We start from the raw sequence: 19,047 nt of genomic DNA, 5'->3' as shown, positions 1-19,047 counted from the left end.
TTGTTTACTGATTTTCCCGTCTCACAAGCAATTCTTACAATTTGGTCCTCTGAATCTTGAAAAGGCAATTTGTTTATTTGCCAAATTATCCCTCCTGCCATTTTTGTCTTCTTGTTTACTCTCTCTCTCGGAAAACCAAAAGGAGGTGGCCGGGGAGGAGTGTGTTTGCGGATAACAAGAGACCAAGATTGCTCATTTAACAGAGTTGTAGACTATAAAAAAAGCCTAGGTGAGAGAGATAACTATTTGGAAGCGGAATTCTTGGAATGGTGATCCTGCATCAAGCATAGAAGATATTGTGCCAATAATTAATATGTATTTGACTTGTAAAAATCTTGTAACTCCACATGGGTGAGACCCATATATTAATCCAGATATAATGACGACTCCCCTCACACAACTTGCAGCCAACTGTGAATTGCTTTTCATGCTCATTAAAAACGTCAGAATTTTCATAGATGCAGAGCCAAATGATGGAAGAATTGCACAAACTGACAAATTAGAGGCCAGAAAGTTGGTGCCATATATCAAGTGGAAGCTGATAAACCACTTTCACAAAGCATTTTAATCTCAGATGTTCTTCAGGTATAACAAAAACATAGAATTTATATATGAATTAACGGATACTAACGAAGAAGAAAAGATTATCATTCCCTAATATTCTTTCTTCATGGACTGCAATGGTGGAATGAACCAAGTCGGTCCATAAACCACATACAACAAACTGAAATGCATAAGACAATTTGTTGCAATTGCCATAGTTATTCTGTGATTACAAACTGGAAAGTGCAGAATTACAGAAGATACAACAATCGGACTGTATGTGACTGATGATGCTTCCCTTTTCAACCTCTAGGTTCCTGCTCTGCCTATTCCACAAGTGAACAGCCAAACTTCTGGACTGAATCTGCCTCAACTTTTTATGCATCCATTTTGAATGCAGCTCGTCTCTCGGCCCCGAAATAGACATCGAATCCTACTCCAATCAACCGGATAAAATGCCGAAGGTGGCAACACCGTGAAATTAAATCCAGGCCTTCGACCCAGCCTGGAAACAACCCTCGAGACTAAGTAAGGGCAATTGTGGCCACATTTGTTCCCGTCGAAGGTTAGCGCAAATTCTTCAATGAATTTGTAAAGTAGAGGATGATTCTTGTCGAATATCAGCACAGCATTGTTCAATCGGCTCCAATTCCCAGTTTCAAGATCAATTGTCTGAGCACCGATTACATATCTCAACTTCGAGAAGCTCTTTAACACTATAATATCTGTGTCTATATAAATGCCTCCAAACTTATACAACAAAGCAAGCCTAGTGTGATGAAATTGATCAAATTTTCTCAAGAATGAGAGATTTTATTTGAATCTTAGGAGATATATAAGGGTAGATCGAATTGAACTTGTATAAAGACTTTGTTCTGTGCATAAAACATGTGGTAAAGCGAGTTGCTTAGTGTGTTTTTGCACACGAGATAACTCGAGATTAAAGTTGAAAATTAAATAAAATATTTTTAAAATATTTTTTATATTATTTTTATTTTGAGATTTGAAAATGTTAAATTGTTTATTTTATTTTATGTAAAAATTTAAAAAAGTTTTAATGATTAGATGATATGAGATTGAGATGAGTTGAAAAGTATTGTGAAAACAAACGAGGCTTTAAGTCTAGTGATTTAAAATATTATTTTTTTAAAAAAATATCTACCTATTATTTTGACTCTGATATATTTGAATTAGAAATAAAAATATTTTATTATAAAATTATAAAGAAATCGTAAAATGATTTTATCTATAGCTCACCAATAGAGGGAGATTGACGCTCTAGCATTAGAGGCTGGCCGCTGGTCCAACCGGGAGTCATCAATCCGAAGAAAAATGCATCAGAGCCAGAGGCATTGGACTAGTGAATCCCAGAAGATCACAAATTGACCATAAAAAGATCCAATCAAATTTCTTCATCCATTTCCTACGTTTTCTCGGCATACACAGAGAAACAATTATGGAAGTCATATTCAAGACCACTTATAAGTCTAGATACACACTGTTCTTACTAGTTACGTGAATCTGCTCCCAGGGTCAATCTCCACACAGTCCACAGCACTGTAAAATGAAAGAATCATCCAGGAGAAAATGTACATACTAATCTAAAAGATATTTTCTAGCACATTGGTGCAAAGAACTAACATTGTACTCGAAGAGGAGAAGTATTTTGAAATTCCCAATATATCTATGTGAAACCACGAAATTATTTATCAATTTCTTTAAATAAATTGGTTAAATCTCAATATTATGATTATTTAATAAATTAAGTACTTAAAAGTAAATAAACAAACTTACATAATATAAAAATTGATTACGAAGAGCAACCTTTTAAAGAACTCTTTAAAGATAAAATCTTAATTAAAAACCTTTGTAGCTTAGCTCTCTTACTTGTCCAAACAAACGACTAATTTGTTTTCTACAACGGTAGCAGTCAGAACCTCTGGCGATTTTCAAATAGTTCCTTTCCTCCTAGAACTCCAATGGCTGAAATTCAATCAACAATCCTCCAAACTTAGAGCATGATCACATTCAAGGAGAAATTAAAAAAAAATAAATGAAAATTCTCTTAGGAATTTTCTTACCAAAATATGCACTAAAAAGTGCTTTAAAAAATATTTAAATTTGAATTTCTACATATCATAACCAGTAGGATTCCTTAAATAAACAATCTAGAAAGAATTTCAATTTTAGTAGGACTCTGCTAACGGATAGAATTTATCGCGAGACATCTCCTGACGGAATGCTGACACTCGCGATAAATTCTCTGCAGTAAGAGATTTCTATTCAGCTTTTATTTTGGATAAGTGTAGATCCTCATGAACTCGAATTTCACATAAATAACTTATCTAAACAACCTCTATGACTTCTAGATAAACTCAATAATGTTGTAAATAAAGTCAATAATTATTTTACACTCATCCATCATTACAAATTTACTGATAGGATAAACTCTATCATGTTAGTCACCTAGTTTTATCCAAACTTATCAACTAAGTTACTAAGAACTAGGCAAAATCTTGCATATATAATCTCATCTTTTGGCAGATTTGCGACAAAATCTTGCATATACAATCTTACTCTTTGGCGGATTAGTGACGATTTGCAACAAAATCTTGCACGTACAATCTTCCTCTTTGACGGATAAGTGACAAATTTACTGATAGGATAAATTCTATCATTTTAGTCACCTAGTTCTATCCAAACTCATCAACTAAGTCACTTAGTCATAGCCAGAATCTTGCATATAGAATCTCCCATTTTGGCGAATTTGTGACAAAATAAAATTTAATGAATGTAATTTAGACCTGTCAGAACAAAACCAGCAAACCAAGAAACCGAGTAAAAATTCTAAGCAAATAATCAAGAACAAATAATGACATAAAACAATTACTAAAATTAGTACTATCATAATTTACAAGATAAAATCTAATTCAAAGTCTATGCATGTTCTAGTCTAACACCAAATTTATGTCCAAAAAAAAACTTTCTCCCCTTCAATATTAAACTTATACAAAAAAAATCATTAAACTCCCTATCAACAAATTCATTCAACTCCCCCCTAACAACATACTTACTCAAACTCTCCTTAAATTTCACAATACCAAAATAAATCACAAAACAAATCAGTCTACTCCAATACTCCCCCTTTTTGTCACTAATATGACAAGATTCATAAGAGAATAAATAATACTCATGTGTGGCGAGATGAAGACACTGAGAAAGATCCTGATTTGACACTGCTAAAATTGCCTCTAATCTTAACTCAACCATGCATTTTGATAAACCTAATGTATGAGTATGAATGCATGTCAAATAATAAGCAAATAATTGAGACAACTTGGTTGAGACAAAAAATCAAACATTTGGTGGGCATACCATGAAAACTGAAATGCATAACAGCGTAATCCACCAAAATCTGGCATTTATACATGATTAACGTGACTTCCTTTCAACATATGTATAAATTCATATTCAAATCAACAAATATCCAAGCCCCAACTTCACATATCAAATACCAACAATCCAATCTCCATATTTATGTGCCCTGAACCCTTAGAGCATGAGAAATAGATGCATTTGGATAAAATAGAAGACTTACCATGATAGTGAAACGTAAATTAGGATGATTTGTTATGGTTCTTAATCACGAAAAGTTCGAAACCGATGTGAAGTGAGATATGGTTAGGGTGTGAAAGAGGAGTGTGTTGTGTATAGGTGAAAGAGTATATCGTGAAAAGGGGTGTCTAGGCGCGAAACCGAGTGGGGCTAAATGTCTCAAGTCACTTAAATGACCAAGTGTCGTGCACATGCTTATGCCATAGAGTCCCACCGGGATTTATACCATCACAACAGAGACTCACTATCAAAATATAGACTCACTCCTAGACTCATTCATCAGATACTAAGATACCCAAAACTGATACAGACCAAATAATCAAAATAAAACCATAAAAGGAATATAAAATATATTTTATATTTTCCCTTTTCTTCATATAAAAATTAAATCTTTTATATTTTATATTTTTCCCTTTCTTTTAAAAAAATTTGAGTCAATGAACATGCTTAAATGCATCACAAGTCCAAGTATAGTGTCACCCACATAGCCAAAAAATAAAGTACACTCATATTTGCAACAATCACAATGGACGTTCACACCTTATAAGTTCATCAATGTCAAAGTTCATGTGAGTGTGTGAGTGAACAAATTTATATATAAAAAAAATAATAACCTTTTATTTTTTTTTCCTCTTATATAATTTTTTTTTTCGTTCATGAGCACTTCCTTCTTATAGATGCAATACTTTCTTCTCATAAATGCTCCCAAGAGTTTGTCACTCACCTCAAAAGTCAAATTTTATGTTAGGATCTAGATACATGAATATCTCCTCCAAACACTAGTTTGCACAACCCTTTTATATATCCATTTTTGTTGCTTATCTATTTTTACAATGATTAGAGCAGTGATTCTTTCTTTAAAGACTTAAGGAATAGATTTGTATAGGGTGTTTGTCTTTTTTCATAATGATTTAACACCGAATTTTTTTATATGGATTAACTATTTGTATTTGGCAGGGAGAGATCTCTTTATTATTGTACTAGATTCAATTAGTATTAGTCAATTCAAGATATGGACTTTCTCTATGTTAAGCATTTTAATAAATAATATAAACTTTAATTATAATATGCATACATACAAGTTCCTCTCAATGCTTTGTAAATGCACTTTGCCAAAATGACCTATAGGGTTAATGTGCACAAAGTGGACTGCACAAAATAGAGAGATACAAAGGTTCAAAAATTTACCATTTGAGAACAAAAGTACTCAAACTTTGACATATCAAGCATGCATTTTGCTTAAAAAAAACTTTGAACCAAACCCAAAAAAATATTATATATATATATATATATATCTTATCTAAAAACTAAAAAACATAAACATATACAAAATAGAAAACATAACATCCATATCCTAGACTAATGATATATAAGAAATGCAATAATATGCAAGTGGTTCTATCAATTAATGTGACATGATATCTTTGACCACCCACTTTACTTAAACTTTTGGCCTATTCTTTTCATTAACAACACTTTGTATGATATTTTCTTTATTGTGAAGATAAAAATTCTACTAGTTTACCAAGTTTGAGATTTATGAAGTTAATTTGTTGACTTAAATCACCAACTTGATTCTCTACACTCTTTATTTTCCTTTTTGGATTTCTTTCACTTTCAGTTTTTTGCACTTGATACAAGTCAAAACAATATGGTCTTATATGACCAATAACTCTACAATTATGACAAGTAGGAATAAATTTACTATCATATTTACCTTTCTTCATTATTTTTGTAGTTGATTTTCCAAACAAATTCTCTTAATAAACTGGCTTAGATACAGCATGATTTTGAACATTTATACCTTTATTTCCTTTAACAAAAACAATACCTATAATGGCAATGGATGATGAGGTTAGTTTTTCTTTCTCTTTGGAAGTCGTATATCCTAGGCCAGTTCTATCACTACTCACTTTCTGAAAACTCAACATCTCTTCTAATTTCTATATTGTTATTTTTTGCCTGAACTCCTGAAACTTTTTCAATTCTTTTTCTAGTATAGCCTTTTGATCCTTTAATCTTGATACTTCAACACCAAAAATTTTTAATACCTCAGATAGATTGTTTTTTTCATTCTCGACAATAATAAATCCATTGTATAACTTGTTGTTAAGTTTTTTTAATTTGATCACTTCTTCACACACATCATTGTATGCTTCTTGTATACTCAATTCATGGTCAGTTTCAACAAGTTCTACATCCGAATCACTATAATCGCATTCACTTTCAGCATTTGTTAGTGCAACTTCAGAAAAATCATTCACAATAGTAGAAAAAGCCATAAAAGATTTTTAATTATTAGAAGATAAGGTTGAACTTTCAGAATTAAAACTATCACTAAGTGTGACATTCAATGTTTTTTCTTTACTTTTCTTCAAATTTGAACATTCAATTCTTATATGACTATAACTAGAACATTCATGACATTTAACTTTGTCATTTTTCTCATATTATCTTTTTTCCAATTTTCAAAATATTTTTTCTTTGCAAAAAATTATTTACTTTGTTTTTGCTTTCCACTAGCTTTTTTGATAAACAATAATTTTCTGAATTTTCTTGCAATAAGATCTATATCCTCATAGTTCAAATTTTCCTTATCAAAAAAATCATCTTGATCATTTTTTACTATTTTTTAAAGTAATAGACTTACTTTTTCTCATTTGAGGAAGTGAGGACTTATATGTTTGTAAGGAACCGACTAGCTCTTTAACCTTTATTACATCAAAATCCTTATTTTCCTCAATGACAATAACCTTAGGCTAAAATCTTTCAGTTAGAGACCTCAAAATTTTCTTCACGACTCTTGAATCCTCCACCTTCTTGCTGAGATTAAATCTAAAATTACCAATATCATTAAGTCTAGTATAAAAATCATTAAAGCTCTCATCTTCTAGTATTTTAATCTCTTCAAATGTAGAGGTTAGCATCTAAAATTTCAAATTTTTTACAATTTTTGTCCCTTCATGTGTAACCTCCAAGATGTCTCATACTTTTTTAGCAATCTCACACATTGAGATTCTTTAAATTCATTGAAAGATACAACTATAAAAATAGTGTTAAGTCCTTTGGTATTTTAGCCGCAATTGGTGATCTCATCTCTAGTCCATGCATCAAGAGATATCTCAAGTTTAGTCCATTCTAATTCAATTGCATGCTACACACGTTCATCCAAAGACTTGAGGAAATCCTTTATACAAACTTGCCAATAAGCATAATTTTCTCCATTGAAGTGTGGCGGGACAGATAAAGACGACATGATCTACAAGGGCACGGATCACACTCCAATGAGTGAACCTAGCTCTGATACCAATTGAAATTTCCATCGTGCCCCTGTGAAATCACAAAATTGTCTACCAATTTCTTTGAACAAATTGGTAGATCTCAATATTATGATTATTTAATAAATTAAATGCTTAAATTAAATAAACAAACTTGCATAACATAACAATTTGTTATGAAGAAAAAAATTTTAAAGAACTCATTAAAGGTAAAACTCTATGGGGTAGCTAAACCTAAGAAAGTCAATCTTATTATTTGAAAATTAATTACAAGTAACTATCAATTATAAAATATTTGCAACTTGACTCTCTTACTTACCCAGACAAACGACCACGTTTGTCTTCTACCGCGATAGCAGCCAGAACTTCTGGCGATTTTCAAATATTATTTTTTCTCCTGAAACTCCAGTGGCTGAAATCCAATCAATGATCATTCAAATTTGGAGCACGATTTCACTCAAGGAGAAATTCAAAAAAAAAAAAAGTATGAAAAATTCTCTAAGGAATTTTCTCAACAAAATATGCACTAAAAAATGTTCTAGAAAATATTTAAATCTGAATCTCTACACATCTTAACCAGTAAGATTTCTTAAATAAATAATCTGGAAATAGTTATAGTTTCATTATGACTCATTTTCTAATGGATAGAATTTGTCACGAAGGCGTCTCCTGACGGAATGATGACACCAGCGATAAATTCTCTACAGTAAAAGATTTCTGTTCAACTCTATTATGGATAAATGCAGATTCTCATAGACTCAAATTTCACATAAATGACTTGTTTAAACAACCTCTATGACTTCTAAATAAACTCAATAATGTTATAGATAAAGTCAATAATTATTTTACATTCATCCATAATTATAAACTTACTGATACAATAAACTCTATTATTTTAGTCACCTACTTCTATTCAAACTTATTAACTAAGTTACACAGTCCTAACCAAAATCTTGCATGTACAATATCCCCCTTTGGCGAATTGGTGGCAAACTCTTAAATCTACATATTCACTCATTTATGCTTCCGTTATGTGTATAATAGCTCTTGTCCAATGGATCTTGGATCTCTCAAAAGGTACCATCTGCAAATTTTAGAAGAATCTATATGATGTGAACTGGGTATATTTGGCAATGTATTTGAAACATCTCCAACTGGCTAAAGGGGTTTTAGAATTACAAACCTTTTCTTGGGAGATTGTGGTTTAGCAATCATGCATGCAGCCACTCATTCTCTCTCCACCAGTCACTTTGCATCTCCCATTTCCGTCTCACCTCAATTAAAAAGGAAACACACATTGTGGTTAATACATTGTCTTATAAAACAAATTCACTCTCTACCCTCTAGTTTCTTGGTTGTTGCAGTACCAATTTTAGATATACAGTAGAACCCCCGATGGATGATCAAGGCTTAAGCCCGTTCGCTATAGATATTCACTTGATATATGCTCTAGAAAATGAATCTAACTAAGCCAATATTAATTTAGTTTGGGAATTTGATATATATCTCGTGAGGGGGGAAAATCCCAAGGTCCAAAGACCAATAATGGAGATGCAAGAAGAGTCGTTCATAATGCCACTAGGAGGACTAGACGTGCTGAGCTTAAGAGAGTTGCATTGGGGTGCATACATGGCTCGGTTGGTGAGACATTGGGCACTCAAGTTGTGGTCAATTCCTTAATTTTAGGGGTTTGGATGGCAAATCCCTTAAATTAGTGGGCAATTTTTCCATAAGGGTGGCCGATTATGTCCTTTTAATTAGGAGTTTATTTATTTGTTAACTTTTTTCCTTTAGTTTAGGCATTTGATAGTTTTGTTTCCTTAAACTTAGGTTTCCTTAAACTTAGGAGTGATCTATGATTGAGATATAAATCTAGATTTAGGTTAAGGGAAGTAATTGGGGCAAGGTGGCGCCAATCCTAGTGAACCCCATTTATATTTTCGGTTTGCATTGTTATTTCATTATTATTGTTATATTTTCTTTCGATGAATGAGAATTTTTTCTTTTAAAACTTTAGAAAGTTAAGTGCTAGTCTGAGTTAGTTTTAATTTTCAACAACAAACCAACTTGGATCTTTGTGTTGCCTTGAGGTAACCCTAAATCTAGTCATCCAACAAGCCAAATACAAGTGAGTGAAAGTAAGCCTTCCATCAACCAGGCCCAGCTAACCTGGTTGAGTGCTAGAAGATAAAAAGGGACAAGATGAGAGAGGAGGCATAGGATGTTAGAGGGATGCAGGAGGTAGGGGCCTAGATGCATGCATGGAGTAATGGAGTAGGGTAGGCTATCCGCAAGGATGTCAGGGAGGCATAGGGGGCAGGGGTTTAGAAGGCATGGGGTCTTCAGAGGAAAGGATGGCACGAGGACAGAGCTCTCTCCTTAAAAGGGGCTCATTCTTCTTTAGTTGTCTCTTCTTCTTTAGTTGTCTCTTCTTCTTCTCCAACCTCTTGTACAGTGAGAGATGAGAGGCCATGAGAGGTTATAAACAAGAATATTATAGCAAATTTCCCATCCTCAAATGACTGTAGACGTAGTCACATGCCGAACCACGTAAATATGTGTGTCATTCTTTTTATTTTCTCTATTTTTATTTTCCTTCCACTGCCATGAACTTATGGGCTGACACTATACGTGCCTCATCAGACTATCGCTAGGTCACCAAGTCACGCCGTTCAAGGCCCGAATCGCCTCAATAGGCTAGGAATGGTTTTTTCTCTTCTTTCGACCTGTTGTGCGATTTTTACAGCATCAATATATCCAATTTAGACTCCCCAAGATCTTCCAATTCAGTTTTAGGTCTATTTTTAGGATGGAGAAATGTTTTAGTACATAAATTTCACAAAAATAAATTTATAAAGTGACATGTCTTGACGTGGTGTTTTAGATTGTAAAATAAATTTCTAACATATTATATATTCACATAAAGTCGTACCCATTTGTAATTTTTCTCTTTTCAATAAATACTACGCTCGATTTATGAATTTATAGATAGTGGTGATGATGGGTATACATATCTACTCTCTTGAGATTGCCATCCATGTTCTTGACATCCTTGCAAGTGAGTACTACGGCAATCTTGTAAATAATGTGGCCCAAAATGGAGAATAGTGGGGGTGAAGTGTGAACGCCAAGAGAAAGTTGAATGAGACTATAAATGGAAGAAACAATAACATTGATATTGAGAAATTTTGCTTGCTTCAAGACTCGATGGTATTTTCTAGAAGACGAGAACCCTCCGAATAAGGTAAAAAGAAAAACAATTTATTTATTTGATTTATTTATTCACTTTTTTTATATTCTCAAATATTTTTTAAAAAAAATACTCGCAATATCACTAAAAAAAACTTCCTTTATCACTAAATAAATAAATAAAAATACATTTGAGATATAAATTCGGGATCCAAAACATTTCTTTTTCTAGAAACCTATCTCTAATTTTTCGCGAGTTTCTACATGCTCATGTAGGATCTTCTCCCCAGTAAAACTTTCGGTAAAATCCTAGGCTAGTCTTCAGACCAAAATTGGGGTTTGCACATCACCATACTTTCCCACGTTTTCTTGTTCTTTTTATCTATTTTAAATTAGAAAAAAAAATTATTTATCATCTTTTCAACTCATAATATGATATTAAATAATAGATTCACGAGTTAAATATAATACATAGTCTTCACTCATTTAATGCTACGTCATGAAATAATAAAAGAATGATAAAAAAAATTTGACTACGAGTAGCATTACTCTTAAGCTCACCATATTTTTTTGGGGTATTAAAACCATTTTTGTTGGACTCTGTCACTACTGCCTTCGCTACCACCTCTAATCACCTACTTGGCAATGCCACCAAATCACTAGCCCCATCACCACTGCATCATCCACAATAGTTTTCACCTATCATAGCTTTTGGAGGCTTTTATGGATCTCAATAGTGAAAAGAAAAAAGTGAAATACTTTACATCATACCTTCTACTTTTATCTCATTACGTAAAATGTGATATTTTTATTTCTTTTTAATTATTCAATTTTTTTTTTAATGGACAGTATCATTTTTTTTTTATACATGAACAGAGGGATTCGATCCTTGATTCTCTTAGTAAAAAACTAAGATGTTGTCAATTGATTAAAAGATCTTGGCATGGATAATATCATCTCATTAGAACAGGATGTGAGTATAATGTATAGAATTTAAAAAAAAAATTAAAGAAAAAGAAAAATCAGCATCTCAAACTAACAACATAAAATCAATTACTTTTATTTGAACAAAAAAGTCCATTACAATTACAAACATTAACTTGAAAATAAATGGAAGCAAACAAAAATATATACCGTTCGAGTAATTTACCATAATCCCCTCCTCTCTGCCGTGGTAAACGGGCGGTAGAACGTCAAGCGTTACGATTGAAAATTAAGGCGACTCATGAAGATTGGTAACTGGCTTTTTAAGGGTCAGTCGTGGTTGGACTGGACTTTGGAGGGTCTATATCTGCTGCTCGGTTGTAGAACAAAGTTTGACTAAAATATGTTTTGTGCTAGATTTTTCTTGAATTCAACTTTCTAAAATCAAAACTGGATATAGCATTTGTTAAAGCGGAAAGAACTTCAAAAAGAAGACAAGATAATCATTCCACCGAATACAACAAAACTAGTGCACGGCGCAAACGGTACAAAAAGAACGATTTCATCAATAACATATAGAGGACACAACGAAGTGTCTTTCTTATTTATGATAAAAGATACTGCTCTTTTGATAAACACACATAAAAACCATCCTAAACACTGCAAATACATACGGGTAGCACTTCAATGTTGGGACCAAACTGTTACTCTCCTAAAAACCTCTTCCTCATACCCAGGGCAAATTCGTAGACCTTCTGCTGGTCAGGAAGAGTCTTGGCGACACTCTCCTTTTGCATGCACCTCTTGGCCCATGCAATAATCTTGGGGTGCTCTGCCTCCATGCTGAATTCTCCAAATGTCTCAAATGCATAGAAACAGCTGTAGAAAGTTACAAAAGCAACATCCATAAACCCAAATGTTTCACCCCCAAAGTAAGGCTTCTCACCAAGCTCTTCCTCCAAAGTCTTAAAGATTTCAAGTAACTCCTCCTTTGTCGTCTCGTGCTCTTCTCCTTTTGTACTCCAGAGTTTCCTCCCAGTATCATACATCTGCACTTTGCATGTACATTGTATTACCACTCTCCATAGATTATAGATTAGGACGAAGAATGTCAGAACGACTCCTCCCAAAAAATATGAAAAAACTGATGTGGAACCATCTTTCAAGTGGTTTCATATATCTACCACTTAATTAGACAGCCATTTAAAATTTTACACATTAACAAATGCAAATAGAATGACATTAGTTTCCCCAAAGCATAAATTTCCGGTTCATTGGACTGGAAGGTGATCTTTTTTTTCCAAGGGTCAAATTATTTCCCCAGTACTCTTATCTGCTAGCGTTCAAGGACATCATAAAATTAAAACCAAGATATTGAAATTGGGACAGAATTGCAGAAGCTGACGTCAATTCCCCAAATACTTTTTTCAGAATCCAGAAAGAAAAGCTCAATTCAGTTTGTTGATTGCGAGATTGAAGATCAAGACTATGTCTGTCGAATCTAGGAGGTTCATAGTAAATTAACCGAAATTACATTACGACTATTAGAATCATCATCGTTTCTTGAATCTTTCCGATAAAATATGGAATTCTGATGAAAGTATTAACGTCACGATATATTTTTAAAAGAAATCTTGCTAGCCTACACTGATAGACCTTGTTACTCCAAACCAAAAATCAAAGTAGTCAACATATGGGATACCCATGAAATGAAAGCGGCCAAATCAAAAAAATAAACATACATGAATAGATTAAAATATTGAGCTGCTCTGACTACTATAATGGTCGTAAATTTAAAGAACAAAAAACCAAACCAATAAATAAACAAAATACGCTAAATCCCAGCAAAATCTATCGGACAAATGAAGCCGTAAAAGGAACTAAAGTGACACTTAAAAACAAAAAAGGAAAATAGAAATCGCAGAGACATGTACCTTCTTATCAATAAAATCAGCCCAGAATCTAGCTTGAGCTCTCTTGTAAGGATCAAAGGGCAACAATGGAGACTTATCGTTCCAGACCCCGTCGATATATTGAACAATGATTAAGGACTCGCATATCGGTTTCCCATTGTGGATGAGAACTGGGATTTTCTTGTGAACCGGATTCATCTGGAGAAGCAGATCGCTCTTGTTCCTCAAGTCTTCCTCCCTGTACTCATACTTGATCCCCTTCTCAGCAAGGGCAACCCTGACCCTCATCCCATACACGCTAATGTTGTGCCTCCGACCTATCCAAAAATCACACGAGACAATTTTAAAGTGGTTCAGCAAATTACTTACGTCCACTGGAGCCTCTTTTATAGAATTTGTACGAGATTTACAAAACACTTTACAAAATTCTATTTCTCTCTCTCACGTCCCTCTTTCTCTCTTCACCCACTGCATCAATTACACTAGCAGAGCTCTCCTTTTATAGGAGAGCAATGAAGGAACACACACCCACTCCTCTTGACCAGAAGCGCCTCTGGAGGTGAGTGGGTTGGTGGACGGTTGGTGAAAATGGGGTGGGTGGCTGCAAACCCAAACCTATTTCACACTTGAGAGGTTTTATTCAACAATCATCCCCTCTACCCAAGTGTGCCGTACTAGGATTCTTACAAACTGATTCATTCTTCAAATGAATGCACCCCATTCTTTGACATGAGAGACTTCCGTTGTTGAATGAGCTCCAATGCACCCGACGGTACTCAGTAGTGTTCAATACTGATCAAGTCCAAACAGTGTTGGAACTTGATCCCTGTGACGACCTTCGTCAACATATTTACTGGATTATCTTCAGTGCCAATCTTCTGAAGTTTGATGTCATCTTCTTCTAATATTTCAGTACAAAGTGAAATCGGACATCTATATGTTTTGTTCGAGAGTGATATACTTGATTTTTGGCCAAATGAATTGCACTCTGACTGTCACAGTAAACGGTAACCTCTTACTGCTCAAAGCCTAAATCTGTTACCAATCCCTGTAACCAAATAGCTTCTTTCACGGCTTCTGTTACAACCATGTATTCAGCCTCAGTTGATGATAGTGCAATTGTTGACTGCAAAGTTGATCACCAACTAACTGGTCCTCCAGCCATAGTGAACACATAACCAGTTGTCGATCGGCGTTTTTCAAGATCACCTGCATAGTCTGAGTCAACATATCCAGTTACTAGATTATCTTCACTCTTCTCGAACCTCAAACCAACATCTACGGTCCTAGCAATATACCGTAGAATCCACTTAGCCGCATGCCAATGAACCTTTCCAGGATTATGCATATAGTGACTAACTAAGCTAACGGCCTGGGAGATATCAGGTCGTGTACACACCATGGCATACATTAAACTTCCAACAACACTTGCATATGGGACATTCTTCATGTAGTCCCGCTCTTCATCGATTTTAGGAGACTGCAATGCACTGAGTTTGAAATATGGGGCCATAGGAGTACTCACCGGCTTCGTCTTTGAGTCGATATTGAATCGTTGTAGTATTCTCTTCAGATACTGCTTCTGAGTAAGGTAAACTGTACCTTTCACCCTATCTCTGCTGATCTCCATCCCCAGTATTCTTCGTACTTCTCCTATATCTTTCATTTCAAACTCATTACTTAACTGAGTTTTTAAGCGATCTATCTCCCCCTTGCTTTTACATGCAATTAACATATCATCTACATATAAAAGCAATAAAAGAAAGATCCATTTGCAAGTTTTCTGAAATATACACAATGATCGTATTGGCAACGAGTGTATTTTAGATCCAACATAAAGCGGTCGAAACGCTTGTACCATTGCCGAGGTAACTGCTTCAAGCCATAGAGAGACTTCTTCAGACTGCATACCCAATTTTCTTTACCAGCTTCTTTGAATCCTTCTGGTTGAGACAGATAAATCTCCTCTTCCAGATCACCATGTAAGAAAGCTGTCTTTATATCAAGCTGTGCTAACTCAAGATCATATTGTACAACCAAAGCTAGCAATATCCGAATGGATGAATGCTTCACAACAGGAGAGAATACTTCACTGTAGTCAATTCCTTTTGTCTGAGCATAGCCCTTGGCTACCAACCTAGCTTTGTATTGCACTCTATTTTTAGCAGCTTGATCATCTTTCTGATTGAAGATCCACTTATAATCAATTGTCTTCTTTCCTTTTGGAAGCGGCACAAGCTCCCAAGTCTAGTTCTGGTGAAGAGATTGTATCTCTTCATTCATCGCCTTTGTCCATTTAACTTGTTCACTGGACTGTACGGCTTCTCTGTAAGTGGTTGGGATCTCACCCCCTTCAGCTGGTAATGCATATGTCACATAGTCTGCATAACGTGTCGGTACACGTTTCTCTCGTCTCGGTCTGTTGGTTGCTATTGACTCGGGTTGACTTGGAGGTACTGTGACTGGATTATCAACCTCATCTTGTCCATGCTTTTCCAACTTCTATGAAGTAATAAACTCCACACTCTGCGAATCATCTGATGTTTTGCCATCACTGCTGCCTTCACTGGAATCTTTATGCTTATGTGACTTAAGCATATCAGATTCGTTGAATGTAACATCTCTACTGATGATTACCTTTTTGGACTCTATGCACCAGAGTCTATACCCTTTTACACCGGTACTAAAACTTAAGAATTTTGCTTTTTTGGCTCTAGGATCAAGCTTACTTGTCTTTAACATGATAGTAAGCAGGACATCCGAAAATGTGTAAAAAATCATAATCAGTAGCATGTTTACCTCTCCACATTTCAATAGGTGTCCTTCCGTCATTGGCAGCTGCGGGTAGTCAGTTGATGAGGTGGCAGGCATATGTCACAGCTTCAGCCCAAAATTATTTACTGAATCCAGCATTCAGCAACATATATCGCACTTTCTCTAATAAGGTACGATTCATTCGTTCTGCCACACCGTTCTACTGCGGTGTACCTCGTACCGTGAAGTGTCTGACAATTCTCTCTCTCCGGCATACTTCCATGAAGGGGTCTGAAGTGTACTCACCTTCATTATCAGATCTGAGCCGCTTGATCTTCCTGCCGGTCCGAGTCTCAACCACTTTCTTCCAATCAAGGAAGATTTTCAGCACTTCATCTTTATTCTTCATTGTATACACCCACACACGACGAGAATAATCATCAACAAAGTTACAAACCAATGCTTACCTCCCAAAGATGCATTTTGGGTAGGTCCCCAAACATCGGAATGCACATAGTCAAGAATTCCTTGTGTATTGTGTACTGCGGTTCCAAACTTGATCCGCCTCTGCTTCTCCAATACACAGTGCTCACAGAAAGACAGTTTACCTGTCTTGGCACCTTTGAGTAGGCCTTGCTTCACCAGTGTTTGCAAAACTTTTTCTCCTGCGTGTCGCATACACATATGCCAAAGACTAGTGGTGTCGTCATCAGTCTCATCTATCTTCTCACAGCCTGTGGAAGCTCTTCCATCAACAGTACTTCCTTGCAAGAAGTATAAGTTTCCGCGCCTCAAACCCTTCATTACCACCTGAACTCCCATTAGTACTTTGAGAGTTCCGTCTTCAATGGCGATTCTGAATCCCTTTGAATCTAGAGATCCCAGTGAGATGAGATTCTTCCGCAAGTTCGGAACATACTGAACTTCTGTCGGAGTCTTGACGCTGCCATCGTGCAGCTTTAACCGAATACTACCTATTCCTTGAGTCTTACAGGCACTATCATTGCCCATAAGTACTGCTCCACCATCAATTTTTGTGAAGTCAGTAAACTAGTCCCGATTGGGACACATATGATAGGTACATCCGGAATCCATAATCCATTCATCGGAATGACAAATGGATGATGAACTTGCCAAGGAAAAATCTGACTCGTCATCTCTGTCCATGACATTGGCTGTGGTGGGTTGATTCTGCTATTGTCCCTTCCGGTTGGGACAATCCTTCCTCCAGTGTCCTTTGTTGTGACAAAAGGAACACTCGTCTCTGGCGAGTTTTCTGCCGACTGATGAACCACGTGATGTGGCTCGGGTTTTCGAATGAAAACCTTTCCTCCTTCCGGGATACCTTGACTGTGGTCTCCTTCTTACTGTTAACGCTTCACTTGATGTATCTTGGTGTACCTGTTTATCTTTTCTCCGGTACTCATTGCTAATTAAAGAGCTAGATACATCTTCAAAACTAATCTTTTCCTTCCGTACAATAGAGTAGTAATTAAATACTCATATGTATCAGGCAAGGAATTCAATAGTAGTAAAGCTTTATCTTCATCTTCGATTTTAACATCCAAGTTTAACAAATCAGCAAGAATTTGGTTATAATTATTCAGATGTTCAGACATTGAAATACCTTCACGAAATTGAAATCTGAAGAGCTTCTTCTTCAAGTGCAAACGGCTCTCAATGCTCCTCTTCATGAACTTATCCTCCAATTTCTGCCAAAGTACCCTAGCATCTGTCTCTCTCATGATAAAATATTTTTATTCTTTGGTAAGGCATAATCAGATTGTACTACAAGCTTGAGTATTAAGCTTCTTCCAATCCTGATCAGTCATATCATTTGGCTTTCCTCCCAATGTAATATCCAACTCTTGTTGGATCAACACGTCCATAACTTCACACTGCCACATGTTGAAGTTGCTTGTTCCATCGAACTTCTCAACTTCAAACTTGGCATTTGACACAGTGGACTGACGTCCTGAGCTACTGGCATGTTTAGAGCTCCTGTCTTTTCCAGATCCTTCCATTTGAATTTTAAAAATTTGAACTCAAAATTTTAAAATTCTAACCGTACGGATGAGTCCGGAACGATCCAAATAGTAGGAAAAATACTATTTGATTGCTGAAATCGGACTCCGAATGGCTTAGATCAAGCCGAAAATGGATCTGAAAAATGGACGGTTCTGATCTGTCTGGCGCGTGGGACGCACGCGCTGCACAGTGCCAGTGGGCGGCGAGTGGGCGCGTGGATTACATGCGCTACAGCACTGTGTGCGTGTGGAGAGAGTGAGGCGCGTGTAGTACACGCGCTTAACCTCTGTAGGGCGCGTGGGGGCGCGTGGGGTGCGTGTCTTTCACACGTCTTCAATCTCTGGAGCGCGTGGGGGCGCGTGGGCGCGTGTGAATCAGTAGTCTTCAACCTCTGATGCGCGTGGGGTGCGTGAATGACAGCAGATGCACTCGCTGACCTTCTAGGGGCGCGTGTGGGCTCCTCCGACCTCCGTTTTCAATTCTGTTTGCGGCAACGGATTCGTCTCGACGCGAGGAACACCCTGGAGTTGTCAAAAATTGATTTTGAGCAACCTGAATTTTTAGACAGCTCGAACCAAAGCTCTGATACCAATTATTGTGCCTCCGACCTATCTAAAAATCACACAAGACAATTTTAAAGTGGTTCAGCAAATTGCTTACGTCCACTGGAGCCTCTTTTATAGAATTTGTACGAGATTTACAAAATACTCTACAAAATTCTATTTCTCTCTCTCACGTCCCTCTTTCTCTCTTCACCCACTGCATCAATTACACTAGCAGAGCTCTGCTTTTATAGGAGAGCA

General features: G+C 35.8%; 1 protein-coding gene and 1 long non-coding RNA gene across 5 annotated transcripts; both read right to left on the bottom strand.

The window, feature by feature from the left end:
- Nucleotides 1–627: 627 nt before the first annotated feature.
- On the bottom strand, nucleotides 628–4,459 carry LOC122275839. Of its 4 annotated transcripts, none has more exons than XR_006228706.1 (3): nucleotides 4,142–4,459; nucleotides 1,801–3,347; nucleotides 628–1,215 (listed from the first exon to the last, which is right to left on the bottom strand). It is a non-coding gene; the product is annotated as an uncharacterized LOC122275839 (long non-coding RNA). The 4 variants fall into 4 exon arrangements; XR_006228707.1 differs by having other exon boundaries at nucleotides 628–2,100; nucleotides 2,431–3,347; XR_006228708.1 differs by having other exon boundaries at nucleotides 628–2,526; nucleotides 3,121–3,347.
- A 7,572-nt stretch (nucleotides 4,460–12,031) lies between these two features.
- Nucleotides 12,032–13,913, bottom strand: LOC122275838 (probable glutathione S-transferase). Its single transcript, XM_043085121.1, has 2 exons — nucleotides 13,484–13,913; nucleotides 12,032–12,598 (listed from the first exon to the last, which is right to left on the bottom strand). Exons 1-2 carry the CDS (start codon nucleotides 13,748–13,750, stop codon nucleotides 12,254–12,256), a joined length of 612 nt encoding a protein of 203 aa, XP_042941055.1. The 5' UTR covers nucleotides 13,751–13,913; the 3' UTR covers nucleotides 12,032–12,253.
- Between the last annotated feature and the right edge of the window lie 5,134 nt (nucleotides 13,914–19,047).

The sequence above is a fragment of the Carya illinoinensis genome, chromosome 9 (genome assembly GCF_018687715.1).
Source record: "Carya illinoinensis cultivar Pawnee chromosome 9, C.illinoinensisPawnee_v1, whole genome shotgun sequence".
Taxonomy (NCBI): Eukaryota; Viridiplantae; Streptophyta; class Magnoliopsida; order Fagales; family Juglandaceae; genus Carya; species Carya illinoinensis.
Note: the sequence above shows the minus strand (reverse complement) of the source record. Positions and strands in the feature narration are given on the sequence as shown.